Source organism: Oryctolagus cuniculus, chromosome 14, assembly GCF_964237555.1.
Source record: "Oryctolagus cuniculus chromosome 14, mOryCun1.1, whole genome shotgun sequence".
Classification (NCBI taxonomy): domain Eukaryota; kingdom Metazoa; phylum Chordata; class Mammalia; order Lagomorpha; family Leporidae; genus Oryctolagus; species Oryctolagus cuniculus.
In genome coordinates, this window is record NC_091445.1 from 458,893 (window position 1) to 474,672 (window position 15,780).

Below are 15,780 nucleotides of genomic sequence, written 5' to 3' on the forward strand. Positions count from 1 at the left end.
AGAAAGGACAGGACACTGAAATCAGCACTAAGTCACTCACCGCTGCGGGACTCACAACAGCTCCTTCCCACTCTCCAAGTTCACGGACCACAGACTCTCCACTGACACTCACCTCTTAAGGAGTTTCACCTTTAGGAGTATAAAATTATTAACCTTACATATTTTCGCAACTTAGTCGTAAGCTAGGAAGACGGGGTGCACTGGGTCTTCTGCAAGTCACGAAGAACTGCAGAGAGTAACGTGCTACAGGGGAGCAAAGAGGCAGCAGGCAGAGGTCTTGGGTTCTTACACCACAAACTGGCATCTCCTTCCTTACAACCAAGAATTTCCAAACTGTACTAAAGCTATGGAGACAAGTATGCCTTATTTAAGAAACAAACATGCTTGGGCCACTTGTCAAAGCAGCTTACATTGGGTCTGGCTTTCAAGTCTGGGCCGTGTGGCTCTTACACAACTTCTCCAAGCAGGACCCCATCTATCAACTGCACTCAGACTGGGAGCATTCCCCAGGTTTCAGTACTAGGATCCATTCCATACATACATCTTTAGTATCCAATGCTAAGAAGTCACTTTAGGTTAATACAGGTTTTCACCTTAGTTAAGGTTGGATCTCAACCTCGACTCAACGGGTAGAGGGGGCTGTGGCCAATCTTCTCTATGACATCACTCATACACATGTGTGCCTAGAAACAGTGCTACCTGGTTCCCCAGAGAGGAATTTTCCAAAAAGATTTCAAACCTTTCCTCCTAGGTCCACAAAAGAAAATGTGCATGTGTGTGAGCAAATGGTCAACGAAAACACTGCTCCAACCCACTGTTCTAGAGGTAAACGCTCCTCAATCTTTTTTGTTGTTGTTGTTAAGAGTTACAGAAAGACAGGGAAAGACACACACACACTCTTCAATCCACTGGTTCATTCCCTAAATGGCCGCAGGGCTATGCCAGACCCAAGCTAGGAGTCAGGAACTTCCTCTAGGTCTCCTCTGTGGATGGCAGGGGCCCAAGCACTCAGGCCATCTTTCTCAGGTGCATCAGGAGGGAGCTGGATCAGAAATGGAGCTGCTGGGACTCGCCCATATGGGCTGCTGGATTGCAGGTGGTGGCTTTTACCACTTACACCACCACTCTGGTGTCACCTATGCTTAAACAACTTGTTCTTCTAAACACAGCTGACAGCATATTCTATGGGGAGACTTCAAGCACTTGGCCATGTGCAGCAGCTGCTAAGCTGCTACCTGGAACACTGAGTACCACTTCTGCTTCAGGTTCCGGCTTCCTGCTAGCGCACATCCGGGAGTCTGGTCCCTATCACTCATGAGAGACCTGGATGCAGTTCCTTGATTCCAGCTTCAGCCTGGCTAAGCCCTGACTATCATGGGTATTTGGGAAGTAAATAAGCAGATGCAGGATGTATTTCTCTTTCAAATTAAAAAACAAAATGTCATAGAAGGCATTACAAGCCAGAAAATAGAGACTTCATCTCCCAACATAAGCTCCAGCCGTGACTCCAGCCATTTAGTGCACCCAGAGAACGGAGAGTCCTGAGACACTGTTTTACACTAACTGAGGAAAAAAATGGGTGCTCTTAAAGCCTTTTTTTTTTTTTTTTAAGATCAGGAAACAAAAAATGTCAGGAGCTGCCAAACGAGCACTGTGAGGTGAACACCTACGCCTCCCATCACAACTCTGGTAAGATGGCTCTGTGAGTAGGAGCCCTGTCGTGGTGAAGGAAAACTTGTGGGTGTTGTGCTAAGGCTTTGCAGACTTCCTCCAAACGCTCTCGGAATAAGCATACGGGTCCATCTTCAGCCCTCCAGAGTCAATGAGCAAAACGTCTTCAGCACCTCGGACACCTGCTGCGGTGACTTTTGCTCTCGACCGGTCTGCTGCTGCTTTAACTGGGCCACTCCACGTGGCGGCAGGAGCTGCTCTGATTGGACTGTGTCTTCCGCGTGACACCTGCAACGCTGTGTCTCTTCTGCAGCTGATCAGGGCGTCACCAGCTCCAGCACCCACGGACTGCAGCCGCTCAGATGTCGAGGCTGGGGGCGCTGGCTGCTGCGGTTCCTCCCCAGTCCTCTTTGGTTAGGTCACCAACAAGGCTCAGGATTTCCTCACAAACTGATCCAGTGGGTCTGCCGCCGTGGCTTCATCTTCAACACCAGCTTGTCCCTTTTTAACATGAGTTATTCGCTTTTTTAAAAAAAGATTTATTTTAATTATTTGAAAGGCAGATTTAGAGAGAGACAGACAATCTTCCATCTGCTGGCTCACTCCCCAGATGGCCACAATGGCCAGGACCGGGCCAGGCCAAAGCCAGAAGCCAGGAACTACATCCAGTTCTCCCCAATGTGTGCTGGGGCCAAAGCCTTTGGGCCATCCTCTACTGCTTTCCCAGGTGCATTAACAGGGAGTTTGCGTCCACAGCAACTGGGACGCAAACTGGCACCTACATGGGATGCCAACATTGCAGACTGTGGCTTAACCCGCTGTGCCATAACACCAGCACCAAATTATCCATTTCTAAACCACTGATCTCACTGGGGCATTGTCCCCATGAACATAAATGATGTCACCGTTCTTCCCTCAAGCTTCACCACTGTACCCACGTTTGTTTTGCTTCAATTTTAGCAGAAGTCATGATTCTGGTAGGGGCTCGTTTCAAATTGGTATCTTTATCCTACTCAGTGCCTCAAACTAGATCCTGCTCAGACATGTTAAGATAAGTTAGCAACAGTTTATTTTGGTGTGAAAAACCTGAAATCCAGGCATCGTGGGGCTGGTGCTGTGGTCTGGTGGGTAAAGCTGCCACTTGAAGGGCTGGCATCTCATATAGGTGCCGCTCGGAGACGTGGTTGCTCCACTTCTGATCCAGCTCCCTGCAAATGTGTGAGCCTGAGAAAACAGCAGAGGATGGCCCAAGTGACTGGGCCCCTGCACCCACATGGGACACCCGGAAGAGGTTCCTGGTTCCTTGTGTCATCCTGGCCTGGCCAAGCACCAGTTATTGCAGCCATCTGGGGAGTGAACCAGAAGATGGAAGATCTTGCTCTCTCTCTCCCTCTCTGTCTCTGTAATTCTGACTTTCATGTAAATAAATCTTAAAAAAAATCTAAGAATCCTTTTCCTGTAATATGCATTTTCCATACATTTTCTGATGATCCCGTTGGGCATATTTAAATATATCCCATTGTGTATTTTATATTCAAGAATGGAAGGCAGCATTTTCTGCCTTCGCTCAGTGTCCAGGCCTCTTTGCTGAGGAAGTCAGAATAAAATGCCAAGAGAGGCCCCTTTCTGCGTGGTCGAGGCGAAGACAGCAGACGTGGCTGCAGGCCGGGTCTGGCGTGCACTCAACCAGCAGTGCTCAGGGAAGCTGGAGGCCTTGTCGAGAAACACATGACATCTGTTCTCTGTCATGTCTGATGATTACGGCATGGAGACAGAACCAGTGAGAAGCACTGTGTCCAGATCCAGCTGTGACAGTTCTACAGCACAGATAATTCTCAAAGCATGCAGCACACTTATGCAGCACACTCTGCCTGGAGAACGCCAGGCTGCATTCCACAACACCCAATATTCATGCAAGTAACACTGGAACCTCTGCAACATTTTCCAGTAACTTCTGCCTGGAAACCAAGTATGAGACATCAGCTGCCCCACGTGTCAGTTTATGATAATAAATGGAGCCTCTGTGCTTTCAGACACACACACATGTGAAAGGTTTGTGGAAAGACAGAATCAAAAAGGGAAGATTATTTTGGTGGAAAAAGTTTTTAAATTCAAGCATGTAATGCATAATGAAAACCTTCATGGAAATGCCTGTACTCCAACGAAGTCCGTACTTCTAATACGCTCATTTTCTTTTTCTTTCTTTCTTTTTTTTTTTTTTTTGACAGGCAGAGTGGACAGTGAGAGAGAGAGACAGAGAGAAAGGTCTTCCTTTTGCCGTTGGTTCACCCTCCAATGGCCTCCACGGCTGGCGCGCTGCGGCCAGCGCAGCGCGCTGATCTGAAGGCAGGAGCCAGGTGCTTCTCCTGGTCTCCCATGCGGATGCAGGGCCCAAGCACTTGGGCCATCCTCCACTGCACTCCCTGGCCACAGCAGAGGGCTGGCCTGGAAGAGGGGCAACTGGGACAGAATCCGGCGCCCCGACCGGGACTAGAACCCGGTGTGCCAGCGCCACTAGGTGGAGGATTAGCCTAGTGAGCCGCGGCGCCGACCATGCTCATTTTCTTTAAAAAAGACCTATATATTTGAAAGACAGAGCTACAGAGAGAGAGAGAAATAAAGAAGAGAGGAGAGGAGAGAGATCATCCAGTCACTGGTTCTCTCACCAAATATCTGCTAACAGCCTGGTCTGGGCCGGGCTGAAGTCAGGATCCAAGAAACCCAGACTGGTTTCCCACATATGTAGCAGGGGTTTGGGCACCTTGGTCAGTACTTGCCACCTTCCCAGGCACATTACCAGGAAATTAGATGGAAAACAAAGCACTTAGGACTCGAACTAGCATTTCAATTCGGATGCCAATATTGCAAGCGGAGGCTTAACCCACTATGCCACAAGACTGGCACCAATAATACTAAATCCATTTTCCACATTTTGAAGCACTCTTGCACTATAAACACGTTAGAAATCATACTTGTGGGCCGCACTGTGGTATAGCAGGTAAAGCCGCTGCCTGTAATACCGGCATCCCATATGGAAGCCGGTTCAAGTCCCTGCTGCTCTACTTCCAATCAAACTCCCTGCTATAGCCTGAGAAAGCAGCAGATGAGGGCCCAAGTCCTTGACCCCTGCACCCGAGTGAGAGACCTGGAAGAAGCTGCTTGCTCCTGGCTTCAGATAGGCCCAGCTCCAGCTATTATGGCCATCTGGAGAATGAACCAGTGGATGGAAGACCTCTCTCTCTCTGCCTCTCTGTAACTCTGCCTTTCAAATAAATAAATACTTTTTTTTTTAAATAAAGAAATCATACTTAATAAAAAATATCAGTAATTACATAGCTACTGACTACATTATTTTCAGTTTAAGAAATTTACTCAAGGGGGCCGGCACTGTGGTATAGTAGGCTAAGCCACCGCCCGTGGCACCATGACCTCATATGGTCACCAGTTCATGTCCCAGCTGCTCCTCTTCCCTTCTAGTTCTCTGCTATGGCCTGGGAAAGCAGTCGAAGATGGCTCAAGTGCCTGGGCCCCGGCACCTGTGTGGGAGAGTCAGAACAAACTCCTGGCTCCTGGATTTGGATGGGCCCAGCTCCAACTGTAGCGGCCATTTAGGCAGTGAACCAGCGGATGGAAGACATCTCTCTCTGTAACTCTGCCTCTCAAATAAAAATCTTAAAAAAAAAAATGGACTCAATATAAACTTCTCAGCCAGTGATTTAATATGCAGAGTAGATAATAACAGGATGTTCACACATGTATACTGTTTGTATACAGTTTACAGTATTGTGTTAAACTACAACAGATTTCACAAGAACAGAATTATGCAAATTGTTCTCAAATGAACCAAAGCATGCTGAAACTAAAAGATTCAATTAAAAACTATAGTCAGAGGGTAGTTTTTGCCTGTTGTGATGAGAAACACATGGAAATTATTCTCATGCACTGTGTGAGAAGATATGCAGACACAAGCACTCCAGTGCACAACTGCTGGTGGGAGGTGAAGTATTACCACCTCTGAAGAGGGCAGTGCCTACATTACAAACGCACAAACCACCGGCACGGTCACCTATTTGTCCTATATATAACTTTAAAAAAAAAAGATTTTATTTATTTGAAAGACAGAATTACAGAGAGAGAGGCAGAGCCAGAGAGAGGTATTCCATTCCATTGGTTCAGTCCCCAGATGACCACAACAGCCAGAGGAGAGCTGATCCAAAGCCAGGAACCAGGAGCTTCTTCTGGTCTCCCACGCGGGTGCTGGGGCCCAAGGACTAGGGCCATCATCTGCTGCTTTCCCAGGCCATAGCAGAGAGCTGGACCAGAAGAGGAACAGCTGGGACCTGAACAGGTGCTCACATGGGATGCCTGCACTGCAGATGGCAGCTTTACCCGCCATGCCACAGCACCAGCCCCTATATAGACTTTCAAGTTTACAATGTCGTATGAATACAACTAGCTGTTCTAGTAAAAACTGACCAATATTAACATGTACCAATGCAGAAGTGGCTAAATAACCTACATCCATCCAACAGGAAGCCATTAAAGAACAAGGTAGGGCAAAGGTCTGACACAGCAGCTGAGCACCCCACGCTGCAGTGCCGTGTTTCAGTCCTGATTCGGTCTCTGACTCCAGCTTCTATTTATCAGCAACCTGGGAGGCAGCAGGTGGTGGCTCAAGCGCTTGGGTCCCTGCCACCCTGTGAGAGACCTGGACTGAGTTCCTGCTACTGGCTTTGGCCTGATCCAGCCTGGCTGTTGGGGCATTTGGGGAGTGAACCAGTGAGTGGAAGATCCCTCTGCATCGGTCTTTGCATTTGAAATGAAGAGTGAAAATGAATAAATAAAAATGTAAAAAGCACATCTTTTTTATGCTCTGTGGGCATCTGGGGAATTAAATAGCACATGGGAGATCTGTTTCTCTGCATTCCAAAAACAAAGCAAAAGAAAACAGAACTACCCACCCATTTAAGAAAAATAATGATGGCTTCTTACCAATAGAGAAGACCTTCAAGATAAAATGGTATATACAGCGTACTCCCTTTTCTTTCTTTAAAAGAAGTGTGTGTGTGTGTGTGTGTGTGTGTGTGTGAGAATATACCTATGTTTTCTTGCTGAGGCACTACAAAATATCCTCTGTGGACAGGTGTTTGGCACAGTGATTATGACTTCACTTGTGACGTCTGCATCCTGGATCAGAGTGCCCAGGTCTGAGTCCTAGTTTTGCTTCTGATTCCAACTTCCTGCTAATGTGCCCCTGGGCGGCAGTGATGTCTCAAGGATTTGGAGATCTGTCACCACATGGGAGACCCAGATGGAGTTCCGGGCTCCTGGCTTTAGCCTGGCCCAGCCCTGGCTGCTATGGACATTTGCAGGGTGAACCAGTGGATAGAAGATTGATCCCTCTGTCTCTTTCAAGTAAATTTTTTAATTGTATGTCTCTGGAGACATATAAGAAACTAGTTACAGCAAATACTATTCTTACTTTATATACAGTACATAATTATATAATATTTTGGGGGAGTGGGCAAAAATCAGTGAATGAGGGTACAGTGGGTAAATTTTACCTATTTTTGAAGCACTTTAACTTATTAAACATATTAAAGAGTCCAGTCAGCTTCTTCTATGAAAATGTTCAATACAGCACTGTTGGACAGTAAAAATATGGAACCAACCCAGGGGGCTGGCTAAAAATCCAACAATATTCAAGTGAGAACACTTTCCATGTCTCAGGTCTCTGTATGGAAAGACAGTCGGGATCTACTAAGCTGCAGAACAGTAAGCATAAAATAAACATTTTTTACCACAAAAAGATTTATCATCAGATACACAGGAAAAGTCTAGAAAGAACATATAAGAAGTAAGTTTTAAAGCTCTAACAACCTATTTTCCGGGAACATCATTCAACAGCCACCATTTCCAACAACTAAATTTTACTATCTGCGGAGTGATTCCGATAAAGTTTAAAAAAAAAAAAGGATAAAATATACCTTTTAATACTAGAAAAGAATGGGTGTTCCCGCAGTTTTTTCTTGTACGTAGGAAGTGAAGCGTTTCAGAAACTTAGGGTACTCTCGTTTCGCCACTGCCCTTAGCACTGAGGCTGGCGCCCAGCCTCCCGGGTTCACTGAAACAAAGCGGAAAATCAAAACTTTTAAAGACACAATTTTGAAGACACAAAACTTTTGAAGACACAATTCTCCAGAAACAACTGCAGTGCTTCAGTCGTTCCTCAGCTTTTAAAAATTCTTCACTACGGAAAGGTCAGTCTCTCTTAAAACCCAGACCATTAATTCTTTAACAGTGATCAGAGCAGACAAGAAAGCACTCAGTACTGTCCTGGCATGCTCTTAAGAGCGAAACCACACGCAAACAGTCGCAGAGCCACACTGGGTCATTTAAGGCAGATCGATTCATCAACCTTGACTAAAATTAAACAGTAATTAGCAGTTGTATCCTGGGATAAAGAAGGCATTTTGGGTGTTTGGATGGCAGTGCCTACTACAGGTGCAGAACAGGTGTGCTTTGGTTAAAGCAGGCAGTGTCAAGGGCAGAAATACCTAACTAATGACCACTCAAGGCTGGGGGAGCCATGACTCAGAAGACTCAAAGTCTGGCAATGGGATAAAGAATACTACATTGGCTGGTGCTGCGGCTCACTTGGTTAATCCTCCACCTGCGGCGCTGGCACCCCGGGTTCTAGTCCAGGTTGGGTACCGGATTCTGTCCCGGTTGCTCCTCTTCCAGTCCAGCTCTCTGCTGTGGACCAGGAAGGCAGTGGAGGATGGCCCAGGTGCTTGGGTCCCTGCACCCGCATGGGAGACCAGGGGGAGGCACCTGGGTCCTGGCTTTGGATTGGCACAGCACACTGGCCATAGCGGCCATTTGAGGGGTGAGCCAACGGAAAAGGAAGACCTTGCTCTCTGCCTCTGTCTCTCTCAGTCTTAACTCTGCCTGTCACACACACACACACACACACACACACACACATACACACACACAAAAAAAGAATATTACATTTTCTCTCCTGTTACTTTTAGGCAAATTTCTAATAAAACGACACTTAAAGGGCTGGTGTTGTGGTGTTGTGGGTAAACCCACTGCCTAAAATACCATCATCCCATGTAGGTGCCAGTTCACGACCCAACTGCTCCACTTCCAATCCAACTCCTTGCTGATGCTCCTGGAAAAGCAGTGGCAGATGGCCCACATCCTTGGGCCTCTGCACCCACGTGGGAGACCCGGATGAGGACTGTGGCTCTGGCCTGGCCCAGCCCTGACTGCTGTGGCCATTTAGGGAGTGAACCACCAGACTCACCTTCTCTGTAAGTCTGACTTTCAAATAAATAACTCAAGCTTTTTAAAAAAGGCTCTTTACAATCAGGATTTACAGTAGTGACCTAGAGATGAAGTTTTTTTTGGACAAGGCAGAGTTATAGACAGACAGAGACAGAGAGAAATGTCTTCCTTCCGTTGGTTCACTCCCCCAAATGGCTGCTCTGGCCGGCGCTGTGCTGACCTAAAGCCAGGAGCCAGGTGCTTCCTCCTGGTCTTCCACGCGGGTGCAGTGTCCAAGCACTTGGGCCATCCTCTACTGCCCTCCCAGGCCACAGCAGAGAGCTGGACTAGAAGAGGAGCAACCGGGACTAGAACCCAGCGCCCATATGGGATGCCAGCGCCGCAGGTGGAGCATTAACCAAGTAAGCCATGGCGCTGGGCCCTAGAGATGAAGTTTTAAGACTTACTTGTTTAGTCTCAGTTTCAGAAATTCTCATTTAGTATTTCTAAGAGAAAATTCAGGCATTTTTTTTCAATAATCGCACCTCAGATAAACCTCATTGACTATGATACTGCCACTTTGCAAAGCTAGGTATATGTATATTCAAAGTCTCCCAGACAATTCTAATGTACCTCTCTCCAACTAACAATCAGTCATCTACAGGGTAAGAAGTAACAAGGCAGCTGCTGTACAGCACTTAGGAAATCCACAACGCCACGCAGCAGAAACAAGGAAACAAGCACTCACCATTAGCTACGTAGGTGATCTTGCATAGAATGTTGTCCCTGCTGATCTCCTGGTTTCCTTCCGGTGGGCTTACTAAGGTTTGACAAATCATAGCAACGTTTATTTTGGCACGGACACATCGATTGTTTAGCTGTCAAAACAAAAACGGAAAACAAAGCAGTATAGGAGATACCTAGCGTTGCATATTCCTGTTGGTCTCATATCACCTTAGGTTAACCCAAATCACTAAATAAAGACATGGCAACCTCTTAGAACACCAGCATTTTCCCTCCTCCTCTTTTTCAAATTATTTATTTATTTATTTATTTATTTTTTGACAGGCAGAGTAGACAGTGAGAGAGACAGAGACAGAGAGAAATGTCTTCCTTTGCCGTTGGTTCACCCTCCAATGGCCGCCGCGGCCAGTGCGCTGCGGCCGGACACCACGCTGATCCAACGGCAGGAGCCAGGTGCTTCTCCTGGTCTCCCATGGGGTGCAGGGCCCAAGCACTTGGGCCATCCTCCACTGCACTCCCTGGCCACAGCAGAGAGCTGGCCTGGAAGAGGAGCAACCGGGACAGAATCCGGCGCCCCGACCGGGACTAGAACCTGGTGTGCCGGCACCGCAAGGCGGAGGGATTAGCCTAGGAGCCGCGGCGCCAGCCTTCCCTCCTCCTCTTAATTAGTAAATGGAGCCAAACTCTACAGGAGAAACAACAACAAAAAAAAATTTTTTTAACAGTAGTGGACAACAGAGCACAGACAACTCTAGGATGTAGACTTCTAACACCAGCCCTGAGCTGTCTCACCAAACCTCAGAAGGCAAGTGAGACAGCTCTGGGGGGCTGCTGGCAGTCCTCACCGTGGCCCTTAGACAACGGGCTACATGGGTGTAAGCAGCCAAGCCCACAGCAAACAAAATCATGGACACATTAGCAAACCCAGGCTCTTCAGGTACAGTCCGTGTCTGTCACCTCTACCCCGCCTGTGTACTCTTCAGGTACGGTCCGTGTCTGTCACCTCTACCCCGCCTGTGGACTTGGCTTTATCCCTGGCACACACACTGTACTTACAGGAGCGCTGTCGTGATCCACAGAAAAGTTACAGACTATCCACGTTTCAGGGTCATTTTCAGACAAGGCTGGTATCTTTCGGATGGCAGAAAGATATAACACATCTCGCTGAGACGCAGGCCACACTCTCTGCGCAAGAATTAAAAATCTTTTCAAAATTTGGATTACTTTTCATTCACATGAAACATGGAACTAAAAGCAACAATGTAAAACCACTGACTGTCTCAGTTGAAGGCACAATCTGTCAAATTTAAATGGAAAGCATTTGGAGACATCTACCAAAGGCTGAATCTGAACCAAGCTGTCGACTCTGCGGAACAGCATAATCAAAGGAACAATGTCCTATTTATTTTAACTGTCCACTGTAACCAGTTTTCAGAATACAGTTCACTACTATTTGTTTCATTCAGAGTAACAGGGAACCATAACTACTATCTACTCATCAACCTGAACAAAAACTCTATCCCTGTTAGGCAACAAACTGACTGTGTCCCCTTTTTCTCACAGCCCCTGGTGCTTTGAGATAAAAAACTTAGAAAGCAAAGGTTGTAGGGCAAAATGGATTGCTTCTTCGATGTTGTAACATACTTGAAAGAATTTCCAATAATTCACACCAAGTATTTCAACTTTAAGATAAACAAGGAAAAACATATCCATGGGAATGATAACGCAGCACAGGTCTCTGATAACTGCACTGCTTTTTCTTACCAATTTTTCTTAAAAAAGATTTACTTATTTGAAAAGCAGAGTGACAGAATGAGAGACAGAGATATCTTCCATCTGCTGGTTCACTCCCCAAATGCCCGGGGCTGGGCCAGGCTGTAGCTAGGAGTCAGCATCTTGATATGGGTCTCTCATGTGGGTGTAAGAGGCCTAAGTATTTGGCCGACCAGTTTTTGCCCCTCAGGAGCGTTACCGGGAAGCTGGAGGGAAGGGCAGAGTAGCAGGACCACGACAAGGCACTCTGAAACATGATGAGGCACCTTAGTCAGCTGTGCCACAATGCCCATCCCACTACCTGCTTTGAAGGACAGAAAATAAACTTTTATCCTATTTCAGTCCACACGTAGCCAAACTTGGGTCTTACCACCCGGCGTGTTTCCTGCTTCTTGAATGTTAACCAAGAGCCACCACCAAGGCGCTGATACAACATACACCACTTGCAAGTGAAATGTTCCTTAGTAAACATGGATAACTTCACCAAGCTGAGAACTGGGCAGAAACCAATGGAAAAAACCTTCCTACACTTGCCCAACTACTGTAGAGCTGATGGGTACATTCTTTCCAGTTTGTTACAACATCAAAGAGCTACCATGATGGAAAGAAGGGACATTTAAAGGAAACTTATTTCAATATTCAGAAGACAATCTTATGTTCTTGTTGGGAAAGAAGTAAAATTTAAAGAAACATATGGTTTAGTGTTTGATTTTGATTGTGCTAAACAGCTGTTCCAGGACAATTTGTTTATTGTGTACTGGGAAATAATAATTGACTTAAATTAATATCTTAAATTACATATAAAACATTATTTTAATCAGTTTTAGTTTTAATTTTCAATCCAACAATCAACCTGACCTCACCCTACCGATCTATGATTTGCCAAAAGGAAGACTGCAGGGACTGTTTCCCCAGGATCAGTTATCTTTAGACAGTAACACTCTTCTGATTCCAAATCACCAGCTATTTATCTGCATTAAAAATCACAGGACGACTACTTAGACTTTGTTCTAGAGTTCAGATTTCATGCTGGAGCCCAACATGCAGAAGCTGAAGCACGGTCTTGATTGAATCTGCTCAAGCTCCGATTTCAGCTAGACCCTAACTGAACCCTGTGTGCGGCAGCACCGTCTCTAGTGAGCAGCCGCTGTTAAGACGCAGGGCAGCTCATGAGGATGAGACAAGCCTTAGCCACTTTTCACATATTCAACTCAATTAAAACAAAGATGAAATACCACCAAATGAGAAAAACGCAGCACCAACTGAATGATTTTTTTGGTGGCTCTCCCCAAAATTTTAATTTATTATTCTGGAAGTATAATTTGGCAACTTTCAGAAAAGGAACAGAGCAGAATAAGGTGAGAGAAATAGTCTGTGATTTTAAGTATCTACAAAAACTGAGGGAGAAATGACACAAACGGAATCCATTTAGAGTGCTGCGTTCCCATGGTCTGGAGTGTGCGCAGCCTCTCAGCAGCCACACTGCCACCTTTCCCCTGCTCCCAGGTAACACTCTGATCACTCCGAGGCCCCCAGGGTAATGCCACGTCCCACTCCCATTATCACTTCCATGCAGGAAACTAGGATCCACTCATCTACTCGGTAACGGCTCTTTGTTCCCTACAGCAGAAAAGTGTTTACATGCATTCCAGAAGGTTCTTTTCTAAATTTAACATGTGCATAGAGAAAAATTAACTGCAGATCCTTACCAAGCACTGCCTCTAGATTCTGATTCTTGCTTGTATACACTTCTGCTCTACTGAATGGACACACTTTTCAAATATATGACATTTGTGAATTAACGAAGTCTAGATCTTCTGCGGCATCTGATTTCCCACCAAATTTTATTTTAGAAAATTTACGTCTGAATTACGGTAGAACCCCTATGGGATGGATAGAGGTCTTTACCTTGTGTGTCTGATAAATAATGATTGCGTTATCAGCTAGTGTTTCCACCACATGGAAGTTTTCTATAGTTGCTGAAATGGAAAGAGTAACATTAGTAGAAAAAGCATGGACATTACACCTTACTGGGGCTAAATCCAGATGGGAAGTAGTACTTCACAATTTTAGGACTGTCTGCTCTCGTGCTATAGAGAGGAGCTTTGATGCATGATCACCAGGAAGGCCAATTTAATTTGGGCCTAATATCTATCTACCATAGCACAAAAACAATTAACCACTACTGCATTACTAGGGTTGAACTAATTCCTGGGGCTGGCGCTGTGGCGTAGCGGGTAAAGCTACCGCCTGCAGTGCTGGAACCCCATATAGACACCGGTTCGAGTCCTGGCTGCTCCTTTTCCGATCCAGCTCTCGGCTATGGCCTGGGAAAGCAATAGAAGATGGCCCAGGTCCTTGGGCCCCGGCACCCCCGTGGGAGACCCAGAAGAAGCTCCAGGCTCCTGGCTTCAGATAGGCACAGCTCTGGCCATTGTGGCCAACTGGGAAGAGAACCAATATATGTAAGACCTCTTTCTACCTCTGCCTTTCCTTTTCTCTCTGTGTAACTCTGCCTTTCAAATAAATTAATAAATCTAAAAAAAAAAGAAAGAAAGAAATTCCTTAAAGTGTAACTAACTCCTCCCTCTGCCCCATTTATTGAAGTTAAATGAGTTGTTTAATCTAGGGTTAAGTGACTATCTTTGTGAAAAAAGAATGTCAAATCTATAAATGATAAACAACTTAGGAGGCTGAGAAATTTCTTAATTTACAAAATTTGGTGCTGAAGGGGAACACAGAAACTAATAGTAACTCCAAGCTAACCATAGTATGATTCATTTACTATGAAATCAAAACTGTTTAGGCGAGTGTGATAAAGGATAAACATTCTGTTTCAGTTCTGTCTTTTCCACTAACTGATTCTGTGCCTTTGACAAGTCACTTGACCTATGGGAGTCTTACCTTATGTGCATGTAGAGTGAGAAATAGTACTGATAGTAATCTACCATGAAGACGAACAAGGAGAGGCATCAGAGCACAGGATACACTACCCTAAGGAACACTGTCACAGTGAAAAGCTCTATTTAAATGTTAGGGGTGTGTGTGTGTGTGTGTATACATACTTTCTGTTGTTAATATTTATTTATTTGAAATGCAGAGTTAAATGAGACAGACAAAAAGACAGAGACAGTGAGAGAGAGGTCTTCCATCCACTGGTTCACTCCCCTAATGGCCACACTGGCCAGCTCTGGGCCAGGACAAAGCCAAAAGCCAGAAGCTTCCTCTGGGTCACCCACAAGGATGGAAGGGGCCCCAATACTTGGGCCATCCTCCACTGCTTTCCCAGGTGCATCAGCAGAGAGCCAGATCAGAAGTGAAGCAGCCAGGACTCAACCAGTGCCTATATGGAATGCCAGCACTGCAGGTCGCAGCTTAACTTGCAATGCCACAGTGCCGGCCCCTATCTGGACTATTTTCTACACTGACCTTATAAACTACAGTTCAGATACAGAAAACTAGGTTCAACTTGATATGAAATTCAAAATAATCATTAGGTTGAAATACACAAGTAACAGCAGCTTACTTTCCCAGTCATTGCGAACATCAACATTCCAGAAGTAACTGCAGACCTCATGTCCTGTGACACCTCTAACCGCATGGGTAGCTTTCAAAGGATCCAGAACGATTCCATTTTCTTCTACTTCTCTTCTGTACACCTAAAGAGGGCGTATTTAAAACTGTTTGAAAGATAAAAAGCAAATCCCTAGAGACTAGAAAGTCTGTCTTTAAGCTATGTTTTAGATTAAAAAAAAAGTCATTCATTTTTATTTATTTGAAAGGCATGGTGACAGAAACAGAGAGAGCATCAAGAGACAAAGAGAGATCTTCTGTGTGCTGGTTTACTGCCCAAATGCCTGCACAGCCAGGGCTGGGCCAAGGTGAAGCCAAGAGCCCAAAACTCCATCCAGGTCTCCCAGGCCAAAAGATAAGTATAGGAGAAAAGAGCACGCATCCTGGGCTGCTCTGGACTTGCTCCTGAGGTCAGCTCTGCACTGACCAATTAGCAAGACCTTTCAACAGCTGAGCTAAAGCCCCTTTTCCAACCAGCTTATCAGAGTGTCTCCTTTGCCTCCTCCATGTCAATCTTCTTCCCTACTCAAGAGGAAATCCCTGTATTCATACTGTATCTCATTTGCCAGGATAACTTGTCTATACAAAAACCCTGAACACATGATTTGCTTTCACTTTATTGGTCCTTTTCTTTTTGTTAAAATGTCTCGTTTCCATCTCCAGATACAGCTCAGATATTTCTCCTCAATGTCAAGCAATCTAAAGACTTGAAACTGCAGAGGTTTTTCTTTCCTAATTTTCTTC

At 45.6% G+C, this 15,780-nt stretch overlaps 1 protein-coding gene and 1 pseudogene across 5 annotated transcripts in view; both read right to left on the reverse strand.

The window, feature by feature from the left end:
* CERT1 (ceramide transporter 1) overlaps positions 1-15,780 on the reverse strand; it is a 121,882-nt gene that overhangs the window by 2,714 nt on the left and 103,388 nt on the right. For 3 of the 5 annotated variants that reach the window (XR_001792585.3, XM_017339031.3, XM_008251138.4), the window contains 5 exons: positions 14,990-15,122; positions 13,372-13,442; positions 10,747-10,875; positions 9,695-9,824; positions 7,659-7,795 (listed from right to left, as the gene is read on the reverse strand). Coding sequence is in view for 4 of the 5 variants with exons in the window: in XM_017339031.3 (XP_017194520.1) it covers positions 7,668-7,795; positions 9,695-9,824; positions 10,747-10,875; positions 13,372-13,442; positions 14,990-15,122 (591 nt within the window). In the remaining variant the exon portion in view is untranslated. Of the gene's footprint in view, positions 1-10; positions 2,194-7,658; positions 7,796-9,694; positions 9,825-10,746; positions 10,876-13,371; positions 13,443-14,989; positions 15,123-15,780 lie in introns of those variants that run through there. The other 2 variants (XM_017339030.3, XM_051838665.2) reach the window with 2 other exon arrangements.
* Positions 9,415-9,536, reverse strand: LOC127488622 (U4 spliceosomal RNA; annotated as a pseudogene).